Source organism: Lithobates pipiens, unplaced genomic scaffold (assembly GCF_037356315.1).
Source record: "Lithobates pipiens isolate NorthernLeopardFrog02 unplaced genomic scaffold, aLitPip1_a1.2 Scaffold_1, whole genome shotgun sequence".
Lineage (NCBI taxonomy): Eukaryota > Metazoa > Chordata > Amphibia > Anura > Ranidae > Lithobates > Lithobates pipiens.
Genome location: NW_027507685.1, coordinates 19,945,484 through 19,971,487, shown reverse-complemented (window position 1 = coordinate 19,971,487; position 26,004 = coordinate 19,945,484). Strand labels below are relative to the sequence as shown.

Genomic DNA, 26,004 nt, shown 5'->3' with positions numbered 1-26,004 from the left:
GGAATATCCTGTTCAATCTCCATCCTGCAACTTGTTGCATTTGAGCTAAGTACAATTTGGCGTTGGGACCCTTTCCCACATGCGGACCATTCAGATCTGCCTGTCAAATTTATTTTTTTTTTTTTTGTTTTTTTCAGGTGGATATGAACGGTCGCTTCATGCATCGTTATGGAGCGACAGGTCGGTGGGGATATGTCCACTGACATCCGATCCTCTCTGCAAAATCCAGAAGCAAGGATGTCCTATTTTCCATCCGTCTGGATCGGATGAAAACTGACAGGCAGTCCACAATCATCCCTCCCATTTTATTAAATTGACTTGTTGGGACACAATTTACTTGTTCCTCTATTTTGGGATTCGCCCAAAAGTTTTTAAAAGTGGTCACTACCTTTTATCTGATAGGCATGCTGCGGTAAGATTAGGGAGGGTTCATCTATTGGGAGTAGCATGGACTTATCCCAGTTTATGGCAAAGCCTGAGACCGAGCCAAAGATTTCTATCAATGTCATAATGGAGGTCAAAGATTGATCCATATCTCCCAAAAACAATAACTCAACATCTGCGTATAGGCAAAGCCTGTCCTCCTTTTCTCCTTGTCTAAGCCCCTCTTAATAGTATTTGACTATCTGATGGCTATTGCTAGTGGTTTGGAGAATGGAGAAAGTGGGCACCCCTGTCTAGTACCTCTAGACAAAGTAAAAAAAAAAAAAAATTCTGCGATAAAGCCATTCATTTGTAAACCTGCCCATCGGGCAGAATACAGAAGCCATCGCACAAATCCATAGATATCCAGAATCTCCCACAAATATCCATTCGACGCTGTCAAATGCCTTGACAGCCTTGTTGGACAGTACCCCCAATTCCCCCACTTTATCTGATGGTATTTACAGATTAAAAAAAGCCTTCTCAAATTCTTTGCTGTAGATCTTCCAGGGATAAAGTGTGACTGGTCCAGGTGAATTATCTTTTGTGTAACGCTGCCTAGTCTGGCAGCCAAGACCCCAGCCAGGATCTTGACGTCAGAGTTCAGCAATGATATCGGCCAGTAATGGGTAATGTGTGGTCTTTATCTAGGTTGGGTATTACTAGAGGCTCAAACTATGTAAACACCTGGTTGAGCATCGTCATGCACTCGGGTAGTACATTGCTATATATTTCTGATGGTAAATTGTCAATACCTGTTGCCTTCCCATTGGGAGATACCAATACTGCCTTGGCCATCTCTTGTAATGTTAGGGGTGCATCTAGACTGCTTTAAATGATGGATGACCTTACTTTGGTATAAAAACGTGCAAAAAAAAAAAGATACAATATCCTCTTGCTTATTCTAGAACTTGGATTCATTACTGACCTGTTTAATTTTTCAAACCTCTGCCTCCATTTTTGAAATGCCTGTGACTGAATTTGAATGATGGGCATTATCCCATGGACATGAATGACAGGCATGTGTCTTGAGTAATGCTCCCTACAGCGGTCAGTGATGAGACAGTAGATGCATTGTTTATGTAAATCTGTAGTGACAAAGAAGCTGCGTCCTCTGTGGGCATACTAAGCTGATCTGTTATTTCCAGGGCCAAGGTCAAGGACAAGATCCAGCTGATCAATAACATGTTGGACCAAGTGAATGAAATGATCATTGGTGGAGGAATGGCATTCACCTTTTTGAAAGTGCTGAACAACATGGAGGTATGTGCTGACGTTCTGTTTAAGTGTGTGTGGTCGGTCCTATACATTTGCAGGGATTTTAGAATCGCCACTCAAATTCCCCAACTGGTGTGCCAGCTAGGGCCAGGCCCAGAATGGTCTGGGCTAAATGGGTTGAATGTTGGGCATCATGCTGAGAACATCTAGCAAAAACTGTACCTGTTACTTTTGGCTGTGGCTAGATGGATATCTATCTATTATTAATAATATTTTTTTGATAGATTGGTACTTCCTTGTATGATGATGAAGGAGCCAAGATCGTAAAGGACCTGATGGCTAAGGCTGAGAAAAACAATGTAAAGATTACTCTGCCTGTTGACTTCACAACCGCTGACAAGTTTGATGAGAATGCCAGTACTGGGCAGGCCACAGTTGCTGGTGGAATCCCAGCTGGATGGATGGTGAGTACCAGTATAAAGGGGGGGAGGGCGGCTATGGGTGTATTGTTTGCCCCCCTCCAAAAGCCCCAAAAAAAAAACACTAGCTGCCACTGAAAGGGGAACACAATGATTGCCATCAATAGTGGAAGCAAAGTTACCCTATTTGCCAACTCTAAGGTTTGTCTCTATTTAATATGTGCATCTGTACCTTGGTGGTGGTTTCTGTACAAGCATGGCTACTTTTGCTTTCACTATTGGACTATTTACGGTATTTATGACACTTGCACTGTGGTATTTGTAATGCAGTCCTTCGGCCCATTTTAGATGCATCAAATCACTATAGAACCTATCCAAAAAAACGAGAGAAGTCGTGACTTAGAGAACCTCAATATGCTAGTTAGAAAATGGTACAGTATTAGAGCACCTTTTTCCTCAACTTTAATTGTATAAGTCCTGTATAATCTTTTGGGGTTCATAGGGTTAACATCAGGACCAGATCTAGCCTGTCTGATCCGGAGGTGCATTAAAAAGTATAAGAAAGTAAAGTGGGTGCACCGACCTTGTGCATTACCAAAAATTATTTTAATAAAGATATACAGCAATGATTATACTGACATCAAAATGTGGTATACAGGCTTGACGCAATGACAAGCAGCATCTCTAAAGTCTGCAACTGGAACCGGAGGACTAGGCAGTATTGCGGGGTGGCTTGTGCCTTTTTGAGGGTGAACCCTCATCCTCAGAGCCAAAGCGATATGATTCATCGCTTTGGCTCTGAGGACGAACGTCCTCCCTCAAAATCTGTAAAGGGGGGGGGGGGTTGTTTGTGGCCACTGCATCTCAATCCAGCCCCAGTTCATATTCTTTAATTAAAAAAAAAAAAAAAAAACCCACCAAGAACGGTGAGGAAAATGACTGCGGCTGCATAATAGTTGTAGTAATTTAGAATTCCTCCCCAAGTCTTTAGGACACCCCCAAGTATTTAGCAATTTCAGCAGCTTTCATTTTAAAAATAAATATTTTATAAAATATTCAAAGTGTGGCTTTATGTCAGAGATATAAGGGGGTTATTTACTAAAGGAAAATCCACTTTGCACTGAAAGTGCACTTGGAAGTAAAGTCTCTGTAGATCCGAGGAGGACATGCAAGGAAAATAAACTGCATTTTAGCTTGCACATGATTGGATGATAAAATTAAAAGAGCTTCCACTCATTTCAGATCTACCCCTTAGATTTAGAGCGACTGCACTTCCAAGTACATTTGCAGTGCAAAGTGGATTTGTTTTGTAATTGACCTCCATAATAGCTGTGTGGGGTTTTTTTTTTTTGTTTGTTTTTTTGTTTGTTTTTTTGTTTGTTTTTGCTGTAAATTTCCTGAGTTTCAGTTGCCTGGTTCTACATAGCTCGGAATTGTTTTACAGAAAACACAAGTTGCATAAATACGAGCAGTTAAGGGTAGGAATTTTTAGACTGATTCCTTCTTTCCTTTCTCCTATAAAAAATGTGGTTATCTTGAGCTATATACCCTTTACTTCCTCCAGACTAGATGGGATGATCTCTGAATGATACAGAAAAGTGATCAATGGCAGAATAGACTCTCTCATATTTAAACTTTATACTATTTCCTTATGTAGGGTCTTGACTGTGGGCCAGAAAGCATGAAGCTGTTTGTGGAAGCTGTGGGAAGAGCCAAGCAGATCGTTTGGAATGGTCCAGTTGGGGTGTTTGAGTGGGACAAGTTTGCTAAAGGAACTAAAGCAGTAATGGACAAAGTGGTGGAAGTCACAGGCAAAGGAACCATCACCATCATCGGTAAGAGCTGACTGTTTCTATATTTTATCTTTACATCATTTGTTTAAAGCCAGCAGCTACAAATATTGCAGCTGCTGACTTTTTTTAAAATAAATTGACACTTGCCTGTCCCAGGGTCCAGTGATGTCGGCGGCAGATGAGCGATCGCTCGTCTCGCTGCTGCCCCCGCCGCCATCCTCTGTCAGGGAATCGGGAAGTGAAGCATTGCGGCTTCACTGCACGGTTCCCTACTGCGCATGCGCGAGTAGCACTGCTCGTCTCTGCTGGTCCCCGCTGTGTCCTGGGAACTGTGTGTTTCCCAGAACACAACGGGGGGCATCTGCGGGGGTCTTGTCCCGGAAGTGGGTGCAGATACCTGGATTATCCAGGTAACTGCACCCCCCTCCCCCCTGAAAGGTGCCGATTGTGGCACCGGAGGGGGGGAGGGATCAGATGAGCGGAACTTCCACTTCAGGGTGGAGGACCGCTTTTAAGGTGTTAAAATAAATGTAGCGGAAACAAAAAAAATAATTTATTGTACAGGACACAAGTGTGTGTGTGTGTGTGTGTGTTGGTTTTTTTTGCTGTGATCGGCATTTTACCACACTGGAAGAACATTGGTTACTGCTAGGACCTACAGAAAAACATTATTTTATGTGTCCTATTCACACTGCAATGCACCGCAGAGACTAGCTGTGATAAAATGCAGCGCTACATATTATTGCAACGCACTAGCCAGGATCGCATGGCGCTGTACAGCAGCACAACGGACTGCTGTACAGTTATATGAATCAAGTGTTACTTTTATCTACTTCAAAAAAAGTTTGGACCAAAAAGTGAGCTGTGTGATGGGCTGAAGTGTGCACCACACCTCACGGCAGCCAGAACGGACAGCTGTGGAACGCTAAACCACTGCATTTTACTGTGCAGCAGCTGTCCATTGATGTGTAAATGAGCCCTTTAACCATGGATTATATGCAGCTACCTTCAGGTGCCTGGGTACTGGCAAAAGGGTGAGCTGCAGAAACATGCCTGTTACCCCCTTCCTTCCAGTCATGGTTAGCCTCCATTTTTAGGTGATGGATGTTTTTTTCTATCAAGCCTTCAATCAAGAAGGCTGCTGTTTAGCCTCTGCAGCCTTCTGGATTGGTATGACTGGGGGCCATACCTAGACCCTGACTAAAGACAAGACTATGCTGTAATGCTTAAAGGCGAGAAGTCCAGCCAATGACCGTGGAGGGATATCAGCAGAGAGCTGTGACTGACAGTCTACAGCTCTCTGCTCACGGAGCTCTGAAAACCAAGCAATCGGCGGTGTTCAATCACTCTTTTTCAGTGCAGAGGCGCCGGGGGACAGATGCAGCATCGTACCAATGCTGCATCCACCTAGGTAAGTATGAAACTGAAATAAAAAAATAAACCCCTACTTCTTTTAATGCTTACACTGAATGCAGGCATTTGATCCCTCGAGTTCTCACCTCACATAGCGTTGCATTGTTGGTTGCCTGCAAGGTCCTGCAACAGGTCCCCAGGGCTGTGGTGGTGCCAGCTTGGCCTGGTCCCTGAAGGACTGAAGATCTACTGTGGTGCAGGCAACTGTTTTTTAAATATTCTTTTGCAGCCGTGTGTGTGTGTGTGTGTGTGTGTGTGTGTGTGTGTGTGTGTAATATATACATATACACAAGTACAAATGCACACATGCTCGGAAGCAAGGATGAGCCAGAAGTGATTGATCTTGTAAACTAGGGTTCACAATGGATAATTACCATTCGTGACGTGGCAAATTATGAAATTTCAAAATGCAGAGCACAATTCTCCTATTTAATGGGATAATAATGAAGCTGCTTTTGCTGGTGATACTGATGGAGTTATTGCAAATACATTTTCAAAGGCTCCCCAGCCAAATGTAGTACTGTACACTGCAGAGGTTTGAATCCTGTCATTTTGCGAGACAACGCTCGCAAACTAGGTCAGTATTTAAAAAATTGCTTGTATTGCGACACTCTCACTAACCGACTTACTTATAATTTTAATATAAGACATTGCTGTATATTGTATGATATTTTATATAAAATGTTTGGGGGGTTCAAAGTAATTTTCTAGCAAAAAAGATTTTAACATGTAATGAGTGCCAGAAATAGGCTCGGCCCTTAAGTGGTTAACTGCTGTTGGATGTCCCAGGATTAAAGACTAAGGCTTGCATTGAGACTTGACGTTTTGCAACTTTGACTTGGCCTTTAAAGTAGGGTCCCTTGTATTGTATCGTATGATATATTGCTGGACACTTGTGTACAGGCCAGATCAGTTCTTTATCAAGGACATCCCTCAGTCTCCTGGAAGCTATTTTTCTTGCACTGTGGACACGGCTTGCTAGGGGGTCAATGTGCTATGGGAGGAGATTGTTGAGCTGCAGGGATTGTACACAGCCAACAATGGCCTGGGAGTGGAGTGTAGGGTTAAAAGTAGAAAAATCCTCAAGTCAGATCATGTTGCAGCCAAAGCTGCATTGATGAGACTTACAGCGATTTTAAGACTGTACCCATTAAAATGAATGTAGTTTGACTTGTCGGGCAACATTTCTGTGTCGCAAGTCACAGCAGTGTGAACTGAAGGTAGAGATCCTTCAGGTTGGATTCACTTCTATTGCAGCATGCTTACTAACGTGCATGCATAGTTGTCAATGGACCAGCAGTATACTTTCCCTTTCACACTAAACTGCAGTGCATAAATGCGAACCAGCCAGGACTAGGATTCTACTTGTACTGTAAATTGCACAAGTTTTGCTGCATAAACTGTCATGTATTAGTTTTTTTTTTTTCCTTTTTAGATTTGGTTAGAGTAAAAAAAGCATTGATTGCCAATGAGAGATTCACCATCTATTTAGCTTGGGGAAAACTAAAACTTCATGGTTGTTGCCAATGGGGGCTTCTGTAACTGATCAAAGGGGGTAGGGTGGCTTTCCAGAAAAGTGAAGGCAAGTTAGGCACATTAGGTAATCCATAGCCTAATGGAGAAAACGGTCATATAACCAAACTCTTGAAAGTTTGGGGTGAAGCAAAGCAAGTTATCAATGTGATATTTGGTAGACTAAAATGAGAGAACAAAGGAAATCCTATGTAGCCCATAGAGGAACGTACACCGCACCCTGGGTTAGAAATTCACCATGGGACATTTTGCAAATGTTATCATCCATCATTATCTGATCAAATCTGTCCACAGGTGGTGGAGATACTGCAACCTGCTGTGCAAAATGGGACACTGAAGACAAAGTCAGCCATGTCAGTACTGGAGGAGGCGCTAGCCTGGAACTGCTTGAAGGTAATGGCCAAAAGCTACTGAATGATAATTTGCTTGACATTTTATCTAATTTCAGAAAAGTAATGTATTTCAGCATACCACTGCTTGGATGTGGTGGCTGCATTAATATATTCTTTTTCATTAGTAAATATTACATTGTTGTAGCTTTTAGTATAGTGAACTTAAATCTCAAACACTGCTAACAAGCATTCTTCTTTGCAATCCTCTGAGAACTATAAAACTATTGCCCCCTATATAATGAAGATTATATTGATTGTTGTAGCCCAATTCAGCCTGGGCTGACAACTGTTAATCCATGAATACAGTAAGGTGAATGAGCCTTGTCGCCCTAGGGCAGGAGATGATGTATACTGGATCAGCAGGTGAAAATTAAAGTGGTAGTAAACCCGCACATTTTTTTTTTTTTTTTTTTTTTTTTTTTTTTTTTTTTTATAAACCTGCAAAGCAAAAGGCATAATGAGCTAGTATGCACCGCATACTAGCTCATTATGAAATACTTACCTTAGAACGAGGCCCCGACATCTGGCCCGATCCACGCCGAGGGAGCTGACATGCTCCCTCGGCGTTTCTTCTGGGTATCACGGCCCCCGGCGCTGTGAGTGGCCGGAGCCGCGATATAGTCACTTCCGCACATGCGCGCGGGAGATTTCATGCCGGCCACTGCCGGATTTTCAGGCCGAGAATCCCCTTGTGCGCATGTGCCGCTGCAGTCAGCGGCGCATACAGAGGGAATATCTCCTAAACCGTAAAGGTTTAGGAGATTTTTTTTTTTACCTACAGGTAAGCCTTTTTATAGGCTTTCCTGTAGGTAAAAGTTAAAAAATCGAGTATACAACCACTTTAAGGGTGGGAAGCCTGAAACGAATACAGCACTTGCACACCACCAAGGACTATTAAACTGCAATTTATTCAATTTTTGTGTTTGGGTTCAGATAAGCTTTTAAAGTCCTACCTTCACCTTGCACTAGGCGCCAAGGCTGAGGCTGCTTCTTACTACTAACACATTCAGGGCTGTTGGGGAGTGCGGCGTCTGTACATGGTACAGATACCATGCTTTTCAAATAAGCATATTAGACGCCAGCACCCATTTAACAAGTGGATCACCAGAGCGGATATACCCAGTACTTGGAGCAGTGCTCCAAGCTATTCGTACAGGTCAACTAATACATAAGGCTATCAGGAATATGAAATGTTGGAGTAACGTACACTTTAATGCAGAGCTGCCATTGCTGATCTGAAAAATCTAGATTCCCCTGGCTGACAATGGCTTTAATAATTTGGAATAAACAGAACCGAATAAGAATGAAGTTGGTGCTCCGACACTGAATACTTTGGAGTTGTTGTTTGTACTTGAGTCTCTGGCTTTGGCATGACAAGCCATTAAGTTGGTATTCTCTACTAAAAGGTTACTTTTTTTATAGTGGACCGAAGATGGCACAAGTACATGATACAACAGATATGCATATCATATGTTATGCATAACAAACACTGGATAACGGTACAGCTTTCAATCAGCCGCACATAGTATATAAAACAAGCTGCTGCTTTAATTCAAGTGAGAAAGGAAAAGCTAAAGGGCTGGGTAGATAAGTAGAGAAGTGGAAGAAACTCTTGGGCACAAAGGACAGCTAGTCACCAAGGTAATAAAACTATTTTAATGGGGGGGGGGACTTTCAACTTGAGAGAAAAACGTATGTAGCCACCATATCCCAGGACTGTAAGCTGCAATATGTTGCATTTTTATGCTTGGGTTAAGTAGTTCTTTAAGCATTAAAGGCGTATGGTTTCACATGTTGAAATTGGCATTTCTTTACTTTTAAACCCACAGAATCTCTGAAAGGCCCTGTGGAACAAAAAGCTGGCAGTTTTTTTGTCGCACAATATTTTATCAAATCTACATTTTTTTTTTTTTCTTTTTTTTTTTATAGACAAAAACCACTAAAATTGTATATAAAGACCAATTTAATCTCCAATTGCTTTGTACAATTTTGTAAATGGATACCAGATGTGTTAGGCCGCAAAGCTGCTTGCGCCAGCAAAATGGCTTAAAACTGCATTGTGTTTGTGTTTTTATTTTTTTTTTCAAATCTCAAAGGGTGAGGCTTTAACAACCCTTTCACACCAGGGCATTTTGCAGGCGCTATAGCATTAGAAATAGTGCCTGCAATCCGCCCTAAAGAAGCTGCACTATTTTGTGTGTAGTGTAAAAGCCCCGAGGGCTTTCACACTACAGCGGTGCGCTGGCAGGACGTCAGAAAAAAGTCCTCCCTGCAGCTTCTTTGGAGCGGTGAAGGAGCGGTGTGTTTACTGCTCCTCCACCGCTGCTCCCTATTGAAATCAATGGGGCAGCGCTGTAATGCCGCTGGCAAAACGCCGCTATTGAGGCATATTGCCGGCGGTTTTAACCCTTTCGCGGCCGCTAGCGGGGGTAAAAGCACCCTGCTAGCGGCCGAAATGCGCCACAAATCCGGCGGTAAAACGCCGCTAAAAAATAGCGGCATTTTTTACCGCCGACGCAAAGGGTGGTGTGAAAGGGGGTCTAAATGAATGACCTAAAATTATTCTCATTCTGGTGTACCCAGCATTCCTCCTCCCCCCCCCCGTCTAAGGGGAAGAGGCACCCATGAGTACTGTAAATTACCCAGATCACTTTTACATAAATACCAGGAGTTGGTTTGAAAACGTCTTCAGACTTGGAACAGTTTTAACTTTTCAGCTACTTGTACAGGTCTACTATGTTCAGACTAAATGGTTGTGTTTGCCCATGTCTAAAATATCACCTCCTGTTGTGTTGATCTAACAGTCTGAGTTCTCTTGGATCCCTTTTGTATATCAAATAGTGCAGTTGGTATGCACATTTGTTGGAACGCACAATATTCTTTATCAATGTTTTTTCAACTCGTTACAGGTAAAGTCCTTCCTGGTGTTGATGCTCTGAGCAGCGTCTAATTTCGTTCACTGGATAAAGCGATTGATCATGAGAGGGAATGTTTTGGGTCACAATCCTGGGGAATGAATCCAGAACCTGATACAACCACAAGCACTTTACTTTCGGCTTAAACTCGCAGTTCTCTAAAGGATTTACAGTGTTGGTCAGGTTAACTACTCAGCAGCTCCTGCACCGTATTGATGAGTAATAACAACGGTTAATAAGCACGCTCATTTCCCATTGCCCAGCTGGTAGCTTGTCTGGACAGAGTATGTTGTAGGCTTTGTGTTTTTGCTCTTAGATGTATATATTGCCCTGTAGCTATGTCTGTGAATCTGTGTTAGGTCCTCACCAAATGGTAAATGTTTACAGGAAAACTACATGGGCACCCCAGAAATATATATCTGCTAAAATAAAATACAAATTATAAAAAAATCTTACAAAAGTCTGTCTGTTTTTTAATTTCATTGATTGATGTGTGGTTGTGATCACCTATTACGGTAAATTGATGCATCAGTTGGAATGGCCAGTGCTTTTCCCATGTAAAATGTCATGGGCATGTATTGTGGGTCAACAATGCTCTTCCTATACAGTGGGGGGAAATTATTTGATTCCCTGCAGATTGTTTAAGTTTGCCCACTTGAAATGAAGGGTCCAAATTTTTTATTTATTTTTTCCCAATTATAGGTATATTTTAAATGAGACAGAGCATCAACCAGAAATCCTGAAAAGCCAATGATACAAATGTTAGCCCCTGTACACACGGTCGGAGATTTCCACAACCAAATCCGTCGGATTCTGCCCGTTGGATTTTGTCCGAAACTGTTGCATACACACGGCCGGACAAAGTTGGCGAAAAATCCGATCTTTCAGAACGCGATGACGTAATTTCGTTACGATGGGACTACATTCAGGCTAGTAGCCAATAGCTTTGATGTAGGAATTTGATCTGGGCATGCGTGGCACTTGGTCCGATCAAAATGCTCTACACATGATCGGATTAGGTCCGACCGGCCCAGTTGGTCGGGAAATATTTCCAACATGTTGGAAAATTGGGTCAGACGGAGATTTGTACAGAATCGGTCCGATGCATACCACACACAGTCGGATTATCCGACGACACGGTCCGATAGGACACATTCCGACGGATTCTCCGACCGTGTGTACAAGGCTTCAGAAATTGAGTTGCAGTTCAGTGAGTAAAATAAGTATTTGATCTCTGTGCTTGCCTACAAAGGTTTTTCCTTCAGGTACCAAGTCGTATTTTGTTCAGAGGTAAGTGGTTTCTTGTATTTGGTTACCAGGTTTGCACACATCTCAGGAGGGCTTTTGGTCCACTCTTTACAGATCTTCTCTAAATCCTTAAGGTTTCTTGGCTGTCGCTTGGCAACTTAAGGTCTGGAGACTGGCTAGGCCACTCCATGACCTTCATGTGCTTCTTGAGCCACTCCTTTGTTGCGTTGGTATGTTTTGGGTCATTGTAATGCTGGAAGACCCATCTTCAGTGTTCTTGGATGAGAACCTTCTTCTCCCAGCAAGTTTTACACTACATGGCCCCCGTCCATTGGCCCTTAATGCGACAAAGGGTTCTATGGATCATAGTCAGCATTTTTCTTCAATTGCAGCGAGTTGAGTTAATGCCAAAGAGGTCCATTATGGTCCCATCTGACCACAGCACTTTCTTACAATCCTTCTCTGAATCATTTTAGATGTTCATTGGAAAACTTTAGATGGGCCTGTATGTGTGCCTTCTTGGGGGGGAGAGAGAGACGCCTTCCGGTCATTGCTGGATTTCAATCAATGGCAGCGTATTGTGTTGCCAACGGTTTGTTTGGGGACTGGTCCCAACTGCCTTGAGATCATTCAGAAGTGCCTCCCGTGTACTTCTGGTCTGATCCCTCACTTTTCTCATCATCCTTACCCCATGAGGTGACCTTTTCCATGGAGCTCCAGACCAAAGGTGATGATCTTGTATTTCTTCAATTTGCGAATAATTGCTTCAACAGTTACAGTGCCTTGCAAAAGTATTCACCCCCCTTGGCATTTTTTGTGTTTTGTTGCCTCACAACCTGGAATTAACATGGATTGTTTGAGGCTTTGCATCGTTTAATTTACAGAAAATGCCCACAACTTTGAAGGGGGTGTGGGTTATTTTTTTTATATATATATATATATATATATATATATATATATATATATATATATATATATTGTGAAGCAAACAAATGGGACAAAATAACAGTCAATGTGGATAACTATTCACCCCCCCCTAAAGTCCAATACTTTTGTAGAGCCAAATTTTTTTGTGGCTATCGCAGCTCTGGATACGTCTCTATGAGCTTGCCACATCTTACCACTGGGGCTTTTGCCCATTCCTCCTTGCAAGACTGCTCCAGCTCCTTTTTCAAGTTGGCTGGTTTGCGCTTGTGAACAAAAATCTTTAAGTCTGACCACAGATTTTCTATTGGATTGAGGTCTGGGCTTTGACTAGGCCATTCCAACACCTTTACATGTTTTCCCTTAAACCACTCAAATGTTTCTTTAGCAGTGTGTTTGGTGTCCTGCTGGAAGGTGAACCTCTGTCCTAGCCTCAAATCACACACAGAGTGGTATAGGTTTTGCTCAAGAATATCCCTGTATTTAGCACCATCCATCTTTCCCTCAACTCTGACCAGTTTCCCAGTCTTGTCTGCTGGGAAAAACATCCCCACAGTATAATGCTGCCACCATGTTTCACTGTGGATGGTGTTCTCTGGGTGATTTATTGGGTTTGCACCCTATGGCGTTTTCTTTGATGACCAAAAAGTTCAATTTTGGTCTCGTCAGACCTGAGCACTTTCCTCCATACATTTTGTGAGTCCTCCACATGCCTTTGCGCAAACTCGACATGTGCCTTTTTTTTTTTTTTTTTCTTCTGGCCACTCTGCCATAAAGTACAACTCTATGGAGCGTACAGCTTATTGTCGTCCTATGTATAGATACTCCAGTCTCTGCTGTGGAACTCTGCAGCTCCTCCGGGGTTACCTTGGGTCTTTGTGCTGCCTCTCTGATCCCCCTCCTTGCCTGGTCTGCGAGTTTTGGTGTGACCATCCCTTGGCATGTTTGCTGTTGTGCCATGTTCTTTCCATTTGATTATGATGGCTTTGATGGTGCTGCTAGGATCATCAAAGATTTGGATATAATTTTTAATACCCTAACCGTGACTTGTATTTCTCAACAACATTATCCCTTACTTGTTTGGAGAGTTCCTTGGTCTTCATGGCAGGGTTTGGTTAGTGGTACCTCTTGCTTTTAGGTGTTGCAGCCTCTGGGGCCTTTCAAAAAAGGTGTGTGTGTAATTTAGCTTGCACACAGGTGGATATCATTTCAATAATTGTGACTTCTGAAAGTACTTGGTTGCAAAGGAGGTGAATACATGCGCACATGCCAATTATCCGTTTTTATGTCATTTCTGAAAAATACTTTTATGTAATTTTCTAATTTTACTTCACCAATTTAGACTATTGTGTTCTGATCCATTACATATAATTCAGATTTATAAAACATTGAACTAAAGGCTGTAATGTAACAAAATGGGTAAAAAGCCAAGAGAGTTGAATACTCTTGCAAGGCACTGTATCTCCTTCTCACCAAGCTTCTTGCTGATGGTCTTGTAGCCTATTCCAGCCTTGTGCGGGTCTACAATATTGACCCCGATGTCCTTTTGTCAGCTCTCTGGTCTTGCCTGTGATGGTGAGGTTTTAATATGTGTGTGTGTGTTTGTTTTTTTTGGACAGGACGAGTTATCCTTAGGACCACCTTCTTAAATTGACAGGACTAATCTGTACCACATACTGTAGTCAGTCTGTAGGAGCCATAATTATGGTTGGTGGGGGATCATATACTTTATTTTACTCACTGAACTGCAACTCCAATTTATAACATTTGCATCATGTTTTTTTTTTTTTTTTTTCTGTATTTTTGGATAATATTCGGTTTCTATCATTTAAAATACAACCATAAAGAAAATTTTAAGGTCTAGATACATTTTTATCATAAGTGGCAAACTTACAAAATCTGCAGGGGATCAAACACATGTTTCTACTGTGTATTTGCACCCTGGATGCTGGAACAGTCATCTTTTTGGACAGCAGCAAAGTCTGTCTGGGGAGAGGGTAGTGTTGGATGCATTCAAATGTTTTATATGGACTTGACCAACAATTTAAAGATCTTCCAGCTCACCATTTTATAAGGTGTGTGTGTGTGTGTGTGTGTGTGTGTGTGTGTTTAAAAGTATTGGGACGCCTACTTTTTTATTTTTTATTTTTTTTATTTTTTTACATGCACATGAACTTTTAATGGCATCCCAGTCTTAATATGTAGGCTTCAATATTGAGTTGGCCCACCCTTTGCAGCTATAACGGCTTCAACTCTTCTGGGAAGACTATCAACAAGGTTTAGGAATGTGTCTATGGGAAAGTTTGACCATTCTTCCAGAAGCGTATTTGTGAGGTCATGCACTGATGTTGGATGAGAAGGCCTGGCTTACAGTCTCCGCTCTAATTCATCCCAAAGGTGTTCTCTCGGGTTCGAGGTGAGAACTTTGTGCAGGCCATTCAAGTTCCTCCACCCCAAACTCACTCATCCATGTCTTTATGAGCCTTGCTTTATGCACTGGTGGGTAGTCATGTTGGAACAGGAAGGAGCCATACCCACAAATTTGGGAGCATTAAATTCTTTGTATGCTGATGCCTTAAGAGTTCCCTTTACTGGAACTAAGGGGCCAAGCCCAACCCCTGAAAAGTAAGTTTGTGGTTGTAAACCTCAGACATGAAATATGAACAAAGCCTATCCCTCTACAGCATTGATATGCAATTAGTGGACCTCCAGCTGTTGCTAAACTACAAGTCCCATCATGCCTCTGGCTGACATGCTTGTGGCTCTAAGAGTCTTGCTATGCCTCATGGGAATTGTAGTTCTGCAACAGCTGGAGGTCCGCTAATTGCATATCCCTGCTCTACAGTATATTGTGTACTTGTCTCAATTGAGAACACCGAGTGTCATTTCTGTCTGCTGTTTTGTTCCTCTATCAGCATAAGTCTCTTCTGACAAGTTTTCCTGACACCAAGAGGGGAAAAAAAGGTGATGGGCGGGAGCTCCAGCTGATTGACAGCCTCAGCTCTGTTCCTGTGTGGAGAGGGGTGTGTCCCTTCCCTCTAATCAGCTCTAAGAGCTCTCCTCACTGAGCTTTGTAGAGTGTAACATCATGTTTCTTGCCCCCTGTTTTCTGACAGCTCAGGCGAGCGTTATAACTTCTGGACTTTAAACAGATGTAGAGAAGACTGCAGACAAGAATAACTTTTTTTTTTTTTTTTTTTTTTTTTGGTCACCTGGGCCAGTCACTTCACTGGGTATGTGGAAGGGTTTACAAACATTAAGGCTCTCCCCAATCCGAAGAGGGCAGGAAGGACTTTTGTTCCAAAGTATTCCTATTGGACAAACTTTTCCTGAGATGAGATTGGAAGAAATGTACTACTGATATGACTGTTATTCCGTGAGCCAGTAAACACGGACAATAGTTTAGAAAATTCCTTTAAAAAAAAAAAAAATGTAAGTTGTATATGGATGCAATATCCTCTGATTTCAGACAACATAACTTTATACTTTAATTTAACATAACAATAAAATCTTTCAAATATGTGATTTTGATGTTTTCTTCAGTGTGTGAGCGCACCCAAAGCATGAGATCTAATATTTGTAAAATTGCAGAACATGGCAAGAGTGCCCTCTACAGGCAAAAAACAAAAACATATGCCCAACTGCAGAGGATGGTCACAAGGAAAGAATATTGCTGTATAACAGCAAGCAGTGGTTAGTTTGGGTGTATACAGAGTTACTCTAGATCAGTGATGGTGAACCTTGGCACCCCAGATGTTTTGGAACTACATTTCCCATGATGCTCAACTACACTGCAGAGTGCAGGAGCATCATGGGAAATGTAGTTCCAAAACATCTGGGGTGCCAAGGTTCGCCATCACTGCTCTAGATTCTAGAGCATGGGTCTTCAAACTATGGCCCTCCAGTTGTTCAGGAACTAAAATTCCCATCATGCCTAGTCATGTCTGTGAATGTCAGAGTTTTACAATGCCTCATGGGATATGTAGTTTCGCAACAGCTGGAGGGCCATAGTTTGAGGATCCCTGCAGTCTAGAACTTCACATTTGCAGACACATAGGTTAAATTAACTTTAAAGGTTTTTATGAAAAAAATTATATTTATTCAAATTGAGGCCCCTTTTACACCAGTGGACAGATTGGTTTCATCTGTGCGGGGATCTTTCCGTCCAGCTGCTCCATAGAGAACAGCAGGCTGTGGACACGGACCTGTCATCTGCCTGCCCAGCAAAGAAATCTCCCGTTGAGCAGGCAGATCCACTTGGACAGATTCTGCTCCGTCCTAAAAGGTTTTTATTTTATTTTTTAAAAACTGATGTTTCAGGCCTTGTTCACATGGGGCGTGTTTACCTGCATGGGGATGCACAGGTAGTGCCATTGATGGCAAATGGGATGCAGTAGATGCAGGGACACAACCATTGATCTTGTTAATCTGTGCAGGTACACAATCCCAAATGCATACTGTCTGCGTTTGGGGCCATGTACCTGCTTGGATGTCAGATTGGGAGAAGCAGCAGTGTCCATGCAGCTGCTGCATCCCAATTGACATCAATAGGACTGCCTGCAAGGGGGTGCACCCTGTGTGGATAAATACGCCCCATGTGAACAAGACCTTATATCAGTTTCTTTACCACATATGCAGTATGTGTGTATATTAATATAATAATATATATACACACACACACAGTCAGCAACAATACTCAGGAAGGCCGTGGTCTTTAAACTATGCTCAGTGGGTACTAAGGGGTCCAAAGTGTGCCAAGAAAATATCCCCCAACCATTACACCACCATTCAGAACCGTTGATACAAGGCAGCATGGATCCATGCTTTCATGTTGTTTACGCCAAATTGTGACCCTACCATCTGAATGTCATAGCTGAAATCAAGACTCATCAGACCAGGCAAGTTTTTCTGATCTTTTATTGTCCAATTTTGGTGAGCCTATGCGGATTGTAGCCTCAGTTTCCTGTTTTTATCTGACAGGAGCGGCACCCGCTGTGGTCTTCTGGTGCTGTACCCCATCTGCTTTAACCACTTGCTTACTGGGCACTTAAACCCCCCCTCAGTCCCAGACCAATTTTCAGCTTTCAGCGCTGATGCACTTTGAATGACAATTACGCGGTCATACAACACTGTACCCAAATGAAATTTTTATCATTTTTTTCCCACAAATAGAGCTTTCTTTTGGTGGTATTTAATTACAGCTCGGAGTTTTATTTTTTGCTAAACAAACAAAAAAAGATGCAAAAAAAAAATAAAAAATCATGTTTAATAGTTTGTTATAAAATTTTGCAAACAGGTCATTTTTCTCCTTCATTGAAGTGCGCTGATGAGGCGGCACTGATAGGCTGCACTGGTGGGCACTGATAGGCTGCATTGGTGGGCACTGATAGGCTGCATTGGTGGGCACTGATGGGCATAGTTAAGGCGGCACTAATAGGCACAGATAAGGCGGCACTGATGGGCAAAGATGGGCACAGATAAGATGGCACGGATGGGTGGCACGGATAGATGGGACTGATGGGCACTGATAGGTGGCTCTGATAGGTGGCACTGATGGGCACTGGTAGATGACACTGATGGGCACGGATATGTGGCACTGCTGGGTGGCACTGTGGGCACTGCTGGGTGGCACTGTGGGAACTGCTGGGTGGCACTAACATTTTATTAATGTTGGTGGGCAGGTGGGCACTAGCAGGGCTGGCCATGATCGGGACTGATGTCCCGATCACGGCCGCCGGTGATCGGCTCTTTTTTTTTTTTCTCCTCGCACTGTCAGCGCGAGGAGGAATAATAGCCGATTACCGGCTCCGTTCTATCACATGATCAGCTGTCATTGGCTGACAGCTGATCACGTGATAAGGGGTCAGGATTGACCCCTTGCTCGGATCGGTGATCAGGTGAGTCTCGCGGACTCGCCGATCACAGAGCGCGCCGCGCGCCCCCCTCAGGGGGCACGCAGGCCGCTCGTGCACGGGACGACGTCAATAGACGTAGTCCCGGAAAAGTAGGTCCGCGCTAATGCCGTCATTTGGCAATAGCGCGGATCCTAAGTGGTTAAGGTTCGATGTGTTGTGAGTTCAGAGATGTATTCTGCATACCTTGGTTGTAACGGGTGGTTATTTGAGTTACTATTGCCTTTCTATCATCTCGAACCCGTCTGCCCATTCTCCTCTGACATCAACAAGGCATTTTCATCCACACAACTCCCGTTCACTGGATATTTTCTCTTTTTCGGAATGTTCTCTGTAAACCCTAGAGAGGGTTTTGTGTGAAAATCCCAGTAGATTAGCAGTTTTTGAAATACTCAGACCAGCCCGTCTGGCACCAACATCCATACCACGTTCAAAGGAACTTAAACCCCCTTTCTTCCCTATTCTGATGCTCGGTTTGAACTTCAGCAAGTTGTCTTCAACACATTTAGATGCCTAAATGCATTGAGTTGCTGCCATGTGATTGGCTGATTAGCAACTGAACAGGTGTACCTAATAAAGTGGCCAGTGAGTGTGTATATATCAGCCTTTCTCAACCTTTTCAACTCAGAGGAACCCTTGAAATTGTTCTCAATCTCGGGGAACCCCTGCTAAAAATTAGAAAGCTACAACTCATGATACATTAGTGTGATGGTCAGTGGGAAGAATGATCCTTACACTTGTGGTCATTGGGAAGAATTACCTCCTTACAGATAGCTAAAAAGATTAATGGTGTCAATGGGAACTTATCCGAGAGGCAGAAATGGCCCAATGCTGAAGGAACCCCTACAACCTCTGGAGGAACCCTGGTTTAGAATCACTGCTCTATGTCTTTGTTTTACATAATAACATTTGTAATAGAACAAATGATTCCCAGAGCAATAAGCACAGAAGTAATTCTCTCTCTATTTGACATGTTGTCTTTCACTGAAACCTCAGAGATGTTAGATTTAGGAGAAAGGGGAACATTAAGTCAATGCTGTATGACATTCATCTACTCATAAAAATTTAAGTTTGAGCTATTGGCCTTGATTTACTCAAAAAAAAATACATACATATTGTGAGGGGTTAGCTCGGCAGCGGGTGTGTGTGACCCCCTGGATGGGTTCACAACACAAAGTCAGGCACAGCAGACAGCGGTGTAGGTTCAAAAAACAAAAGATCCGGTTTATTTATGCTCCATGCAGTGATACATATAACAGCCAAACAAAATAAAACAAGAAAATAAATCCTGGTCAGCTTGACCTCTAACTACACACGTAGACTCCCTGTCTAACAACTGGGTACAGCCTTGTGCTGCCCCAGTCCCTGTCTCTATTGTATGCCACACAGGCGTTAACTCACCGCACAGAACAGATCTCAGACTCCCCAGTCTATACACACAAAACTGGTTACAGGATGGAGCATCTCCCTATGCATGCTGGGGTTTTTTGTAGAGGTCTTAATGAGCCCACTTACTTCAGCTGGGCTCATTAACTCTTCCCCTCTAATTGTAAAAGTCTGCATAAAGCCTGAATCTAGGACACACATATTTACCATCCTGGATACAACCAGACGACTTCACCTGCGTGCTGCCACATACCCCCCCCTCTTGTTTCAACCTTGGGGTTGTAACACCAGCAGTCAGACACGCATGTATCCGAGACAAAGCATCCACATTCCCCATTTTAACACCAGGGCGATGCTTAACTGTAAAGTTAAATTCCTGTAGGGCTAGGAACCACCTATTTACTCTTCTATTGGTCTCCTTGTTCTGAGCCATCCACTTTAAAGGAGCGTGATCAGTCACTAGGTCAAAGTGCCTACCTAGCAGATAGTACCGAAGGGAATCTAGAGCCCACTTCACTGCTAAACATTCCTTCTCAATCGTGGAGTAATTTACCTCATGGGACTTTAACTTCCTGCTGAGGTAAATGACTGGGTGCTCTTCCCCGTTCCAGACCTGGGATAACACTGCTTCTAACCCAACGTCTGATGCATCAGTTTGTACAACAAAGTCCTTAGAGAAGTCTGGTGAGTACAACACTGGCTGGCTACATAAGGCTGTTTTTAAGGACTGAAATGCTTCCTCAGCCTCTGGGGACCATTTAACCATAACCGACTCTTTCTCTTTTGTCAGGTTGGTGAGGGGCACAGCCTGAGAAGCAAAATGGGGAATGAATCGTCGATAATAGCCAGCGATTCCCAGAAAGGCTCGTACCTGTTTCTTGCTGTTGGGACGTGGCCAACTCTGTATGGCCTCGACTTTATTGACTTGGGGTTTTATCACCCCCCTCCCAATAGTGTACCCAAGATATTTGGCCTCCTCCTGTCCAATGGTACACTTCTTTGGATTGGCCGTAAACCCAGCTTCCCGGATAGAGTCTAGGACTGCTTGTACTTTTGGCAAATGTGAGACCCAGTCTGTGCTATGGATAATCACATCATCCAGGTAAGCTGCAGCATATTTCTGATGGGGCCTCAGAATCGTATCCATTTTCCGCTGGAATGTTGCCGGTGCATTCTGTAACCCAAAACGGCATTCTCTTATATTGGAATGCCCCATCTGGGGTTACAAACGCAGTTTTCTCCTTGGCCGACTCGGCCAGGGGAATTTGCCAATACCCTTTGGTGAGATCAAGAGTTGTCATATATCGGGCTGTTCCCAGCCGGTCAATCAACTCATCTATACGCGGCATGGGGTAGGTCTCAAATTTTGTAACTTTATTTAATTGTCGAAAATCGTTACAAAACCGCCAGCTCCCATCAGGTTTGGGCACTAGTACGATAGGACTGGACCAGTCACTCTGGGACTCCTCTATCACACCCAATTCCAACATCCTTTGAACCTCCCCACGTATTGCCTCCTGTCAGGCATCTGGTATTCTATAAGGTTTTAGTTTTACCCTTTCTCCTGGCGGGGTGATAATGTCATGCTCTACGCCAGATGTTTGTCCCGGCAGCTCAGAGAAAATCTCTTTGTTACGAAGTACAAACTCTTTAACCTCCTGTTGTTGGGCTTTCGATAAGGTGTCTGCTATTCCAACCTCAGGAACTAAGCAATCAGGCTGTACTTGTGACAAAGTCTCTGCGACTAGGGATTCCCTATCCCTCCAGGCTTTCAGCAGATTGACGTGATAGATCTGCTCCGGCTTTCGCCTTCCTGGCTGTCTAACCCTGTAGTTCACCTCACTAATTTTTTCAATTACTTCATATGGACCTTGCCATTTGGCCAGAAATTTGCTTTCAACCGTAGGGACTAGCACCAAGACCCTATCCCCCGGGGAAAAAGTACGTGTTTTGGCCCCACGGTTGTACACTCTCTGCTGTGCTAACTGCGCTTGGGTTAAATGTTCCTTTACAATTGGCATTACCTGTGCAATTCTATCTTGCATCAGGGCGACATGCTCAATCACACTCCTGTGAGGAGAACTCTCATTTTCCCAAGTTTCCTTGGCGATATCCAGCAGCCCTCTTGGGTGTCTCCCATAGAGCAACTCGAAGGGTGAGAAACCCGTAGAGGATTGGGGTACCTCCCTAATGGCAAACATCAGATAGGGTATTAGACAATCCCAATTCTTTCCATCTCTATCCACCACCTTCTTTAACATTTGTTTTAGGGTTTTGTTGAATCTTTCAACCAACCCATCTGTTTGGGGGTGATACACAGATGTACGCAATTGCTTCACTTTGTACAACTTGCATAATTCTTTCATAACCCGGGACATAAAGGGTGTACCTTGGTCCGTAAGCAGTTCCTTACAAATACCCACGCGGCTAAAAACAAGAGATAGCTCTTTGGCTATGGTTTTGGCCGAGGTATTTCGAAGAGGAATTGCTTCCGGATATCGGGTGGCATAGTCCAATATAACCAAAATGTACTGATGCCCCCTAGCGGACTTCATTATCGGACCTACCAAATCCATTGCGATCCTCTCAAAGGGGACCTCAATGATAGGAAGAGGTACCAGTGGGTTACGGAAATGTGGCATAGGTGCCGACTTCTGACACACAGGGCAGGAGGAACAATACTTTTCTATTTCCTTCATGACCCCAGGCCAATAGAATCTCTGCAGTACCCTCTCTCTGGTTTTCTCTGTCCCCAGATGACCTCCCAGAATGTGTCCATGAGCCAATTCTAACACCAACTTCCTGTAAGGTTTGGGCACTACAAGTTGCTCAATGGTTTCTTCTGCCCTTTGAGCCACTCGATATAGCAGGTCCCTTTCCATAGTGAAGTAAGGATAAGGGCAAGTCTTATCTGGGTTCACTAACTCGCCATCTATTTTCACCACATTTTCCCGTGCCTTTATTAGGGTGGGGTCTTTTAACTGTTCTGTGGCAAAATTTTCCCTGTGAACCTCAAGATCCGAAAACTCCACAGACGGCATGTTTTCATCTGAGGATGTTGGCTCCTCCCCAGTTTCTCGAGTTTCCCCCGCCAATACCGACAAGGGAAATTCAGGAGAGTCCTCACCACTCCCAGAGGAATTCTGGTCATCTTCCTGGTTTATAGGGGCACCACTGGGGGCCTCAGGACAATCCCAGAGTTCCCAGAATTTTGGAAAATCCCTTCCCACAATAGCATCATGTGGTAAGTGAGCCACTAACCCCACCTGATGAGAGAGGTTACCTTTGGGGGTCTCAAAAAACACTGAAGTTACAGGATACTCTCGGGTGTCCCCATGCACACAAATAACAGCCACCCTGTTCTTCCCAGAGACCTCTGTAGTAACTAATTCAGCTTTTATCAATGTTACCAGGCTACCTGAATCTAGCAACACATCAACATGTCTATCATTAATACACATTTTACATAAATGTTTCTCAGGTCCCCGAATGGCAGTGCATGCAACTGTCGCAAACAGCGACTGACGTCTCTCCCTTATAAAGTCACATTGCATAGGCTCATCCACAACTGGGCAATTGGCTGCAATATGTCCCTCTTGCCGGCAGCGGTAGCAAATAATCTTTTTCGCTGCCTCTTGCAGCATGGGCTTCTTGGGCTGCTCCCGCCAGACCTTAGGTAGAACTCCCACCCTCTCACTCTCTCCACCCTCACCCCTTGGAGTCATCTTACCCGCCACTGGGGATGATCTGGTCTTAGGGGGGAAAGTCCGTGAGTCCCTGGAAGATGTGGTCAGGTTCTCTGTAGCCAAGTACCTCTCAACCAGATCGACAAGTTTATCTGCATTTTCTGGGTCTCCATGGCTTACCCATTTTTGGATGGCAGTAGGAAGAGCTCTCAGGAAACGATCCATAACAACACGTTCCACAATGTTTGGTCCAGTCAAAGTCTCTGGCTGCAGCCACTTCCTGCTCAGGTGAATGAGATCATACATTTGAGACCTGGGAGGTTTTCCAACCTGAAAAGTCCAGTTATGCACACGCTGAGCCCGGAAGGCCAGGGTGACACCCAGCCGTGCCAATATTTCTGCTTTTAGCACCACATAGTCTTTTGCTTGGTCAGGCTCTAGGTCATAATAAGCTTTCTGCGATTCCCCAGTTAACAGAGGGGCCACCAGTCCAGCCCATTGCTCCTTAGGCCACTTTTCCCTTTCAGCAGTCCTTTCAAATGTGGTCAAAAACACCTCCGGATCATTCTCTCCAGTCATTTTTGTCAGTAAACGGCTCACACCAAAGGATGCGGTATTATTGTAACCACTTGCTTCATTGGTCTGCGGACGTTGCTGTATTAATGTCTCTATTTTCTGTTGAAAATTCTGCTCTTGCTTCTGCAACAGGTCTATGAAGCGGGCTTCAGATCGCTGCTGGGCTTGTTGCTGAGCTTCCAAACTCTGCTGGTGAGCCTTCTGCTGATTTTCCAAACTCTGCTGCAAAGTTGCATTTATCTGCTGCTGGGCTGCAAGGCCCTTTCGTAAACCTGCATTTGTTTGCTGCTGATTTGCATTTGCTTGTTGCTGGTTTGCATTTGCTAGAGCCAGCTGTCTCAGTATCTCCTCCATGCTGGCCTTAACAAAAAAAAAAAAGTGCCAAAATTCTCCACCAACTGTGAGGGGTTAGCTCGGCAGCGGGTGTGTGTGACCCCCTGGATGGGTTCACAACACAAAGTCAGGCACAGCAGACAGCGGTGTAGGTTCAAAAAACAAAAGATTCGGTTTATTTATGCTCCATGCAGTGATACATATAACAGCCAAACAAAATAAAACAAGAAAATAAATCCTGGTCAGCTTGACCTCTAACTACACACGTAAACTCCCTGTCTAACAACTGGGTACAGCCTTGTGCTGCCCCAGTCCCTGTCTCTATTGTAGGGGTTTGCCACACAGGCGTTAACTCACCGCACAGAACAGAACAGATCTCAGACTCCCCAGTCTATACACACAAAACTGGTTCCAGGATGGAGCATCTCCCTAAGCATGCTGGGGTTTTTTGTAGAGGCCTTAATGAGCCCACTTACTTCAGCTGGGCTCATTAACTCTTCCCCTCTAATTGTAAAAGTCTGCATAAAGCCTGAATCTAGGACACACATATTTACCATCCTGGATACAACCAGGCGACTTCACCTGCCTGCTGCCACAATATATTAAAAGCCAGCAGCTACAAATACTTCAGCTGCTGACTTTTAATAAATGGACACTTACCTGTTCAGGGTGCCCGCGATGCCGGCAGCCGAAGCCGATCAATCGATTGGCTCTCGGCTGCTGCCGCTGCCATCCTCGATGAGGAAACCAGGAAGTGAAGCGTTGTAGCTTCACTTCCCGGTTCCCTACCATGCATGTGCAAGTCATGCTACACGTGTCCCCCCCCCCCCCCCGTGTTCAGGAACCTGTGTGTTTCCCAGAACGTGGGGGAGGGGGACGTGAAGGGGCGTGACTCCTGCAGGAGTCTATGCCCAGAAGTGGGTGCAGATACCTGAAAGGTGGCAAATGTGCCACCGAAGGGGGGAAGTGTTCAGAAAAGTGAACCTCCACTTTAAGACCCCTTTCACACCAAGGGCGTTTTGCAGGCGCTATAGCGTTAGAAATAGCGCCTGCAATCCACCCTCAAACTGCTGCTCCATTCATTCCAGTGTTAAAGCCACACTGGAGCGGTGCGCTGGCAGGACATCAGGAAAAGTCCTGCCAGCAGCTTCTTTGGAGTGGTGAAGGAGCGGTGTGTTTACCGCTCCTCCATCGCTGCTCCCCATTAAAATCAATGGGGCGGCGCTGCAATACCGCCGTCAAAACGCCGCTATTGCGGGCGGTTTTAACCCTTTCTCAGGCCACTACTGGGGGGGGGTAAAAGTGCCCTGCTAGCGGCCGAAATGCACTGCAAATCCGACGGTAAAACGCAGCTAAAAATAAATCGACCGCATTGAGCCCTAAAATCAGGCTTTTAATTGTGAGCAATGGAGGTACTAGAAACATTTGAAAAGACACATATAACTGTACCTGCTAGTACAAAATATGAATATACTGTTAATATTATTTTTATAGTCGTGATTAAAAGTATAATAAAAAACTAAATATTGCTTATACCTTATATGCAGAGTGTACTTTTTGCTGTTCATCATAAGTGACAGGAGAATGTACACACTGCGCATGCGCATCTCGAAAGAACAAGGAGGAGCTCCCTCCCATGTTACTAGGTGGTGCTGGTTCTTACAGTGGTTGTAAACCCTTCCATATATGGTAAAGTAACTGACCTGAAGTGATATACAGAGCTGAAACAAATCCTCCTACATAAGTTGTACCCTTTTATCTGTAGCGCTGTCTTTACAGCTGTTAAAAAGTGAATAATTTATACAGCTTGTCTCAGTTTCCAGAAAGCAGGGA

At 43.9% G+C, this 26,004-nt stretch overlaps 1 protein-coding gene across 1 annotated transcript in view; it reads left to right on the top strand.

The window, feature by feature from the left end:
- LOC143982601 (phosphoglycerate kinase) overlaps window positions 1-10,556 on the top strand; it is a 32,643-nt gene extending 22,087 nt beyond the window's left edge. Inside the window, exons 7-11 of the mRNA XM_077481518.1 lie at window positions 1,572-1,686; window positions 1,926-2,105; window positions 3,718-3,895; window positions 7,094-7,192; window positions 10,101-10,556. Coding sequence (XP_077337644.1) covers window positions 1,572-1,686; window positions 1,926-2,105; window positions 3,718-3,895; window positions 7,094-7,192; window positions 10,101-10,141 — 613 coding nt within the window. The 3' untranslated portion in view covers window positions 10,142-10,556. The remainder of the gene's footprint in view (window positions 1-1,571; window positions 1,687-1,925; window positions 2,106-3,717; window positions 3,896-7,093; window positions 7,193-10,100) is intronic.
- The last annotated feature ends 15,448 nt before the right edge of the window (window positions 10,557-26,004 follow it).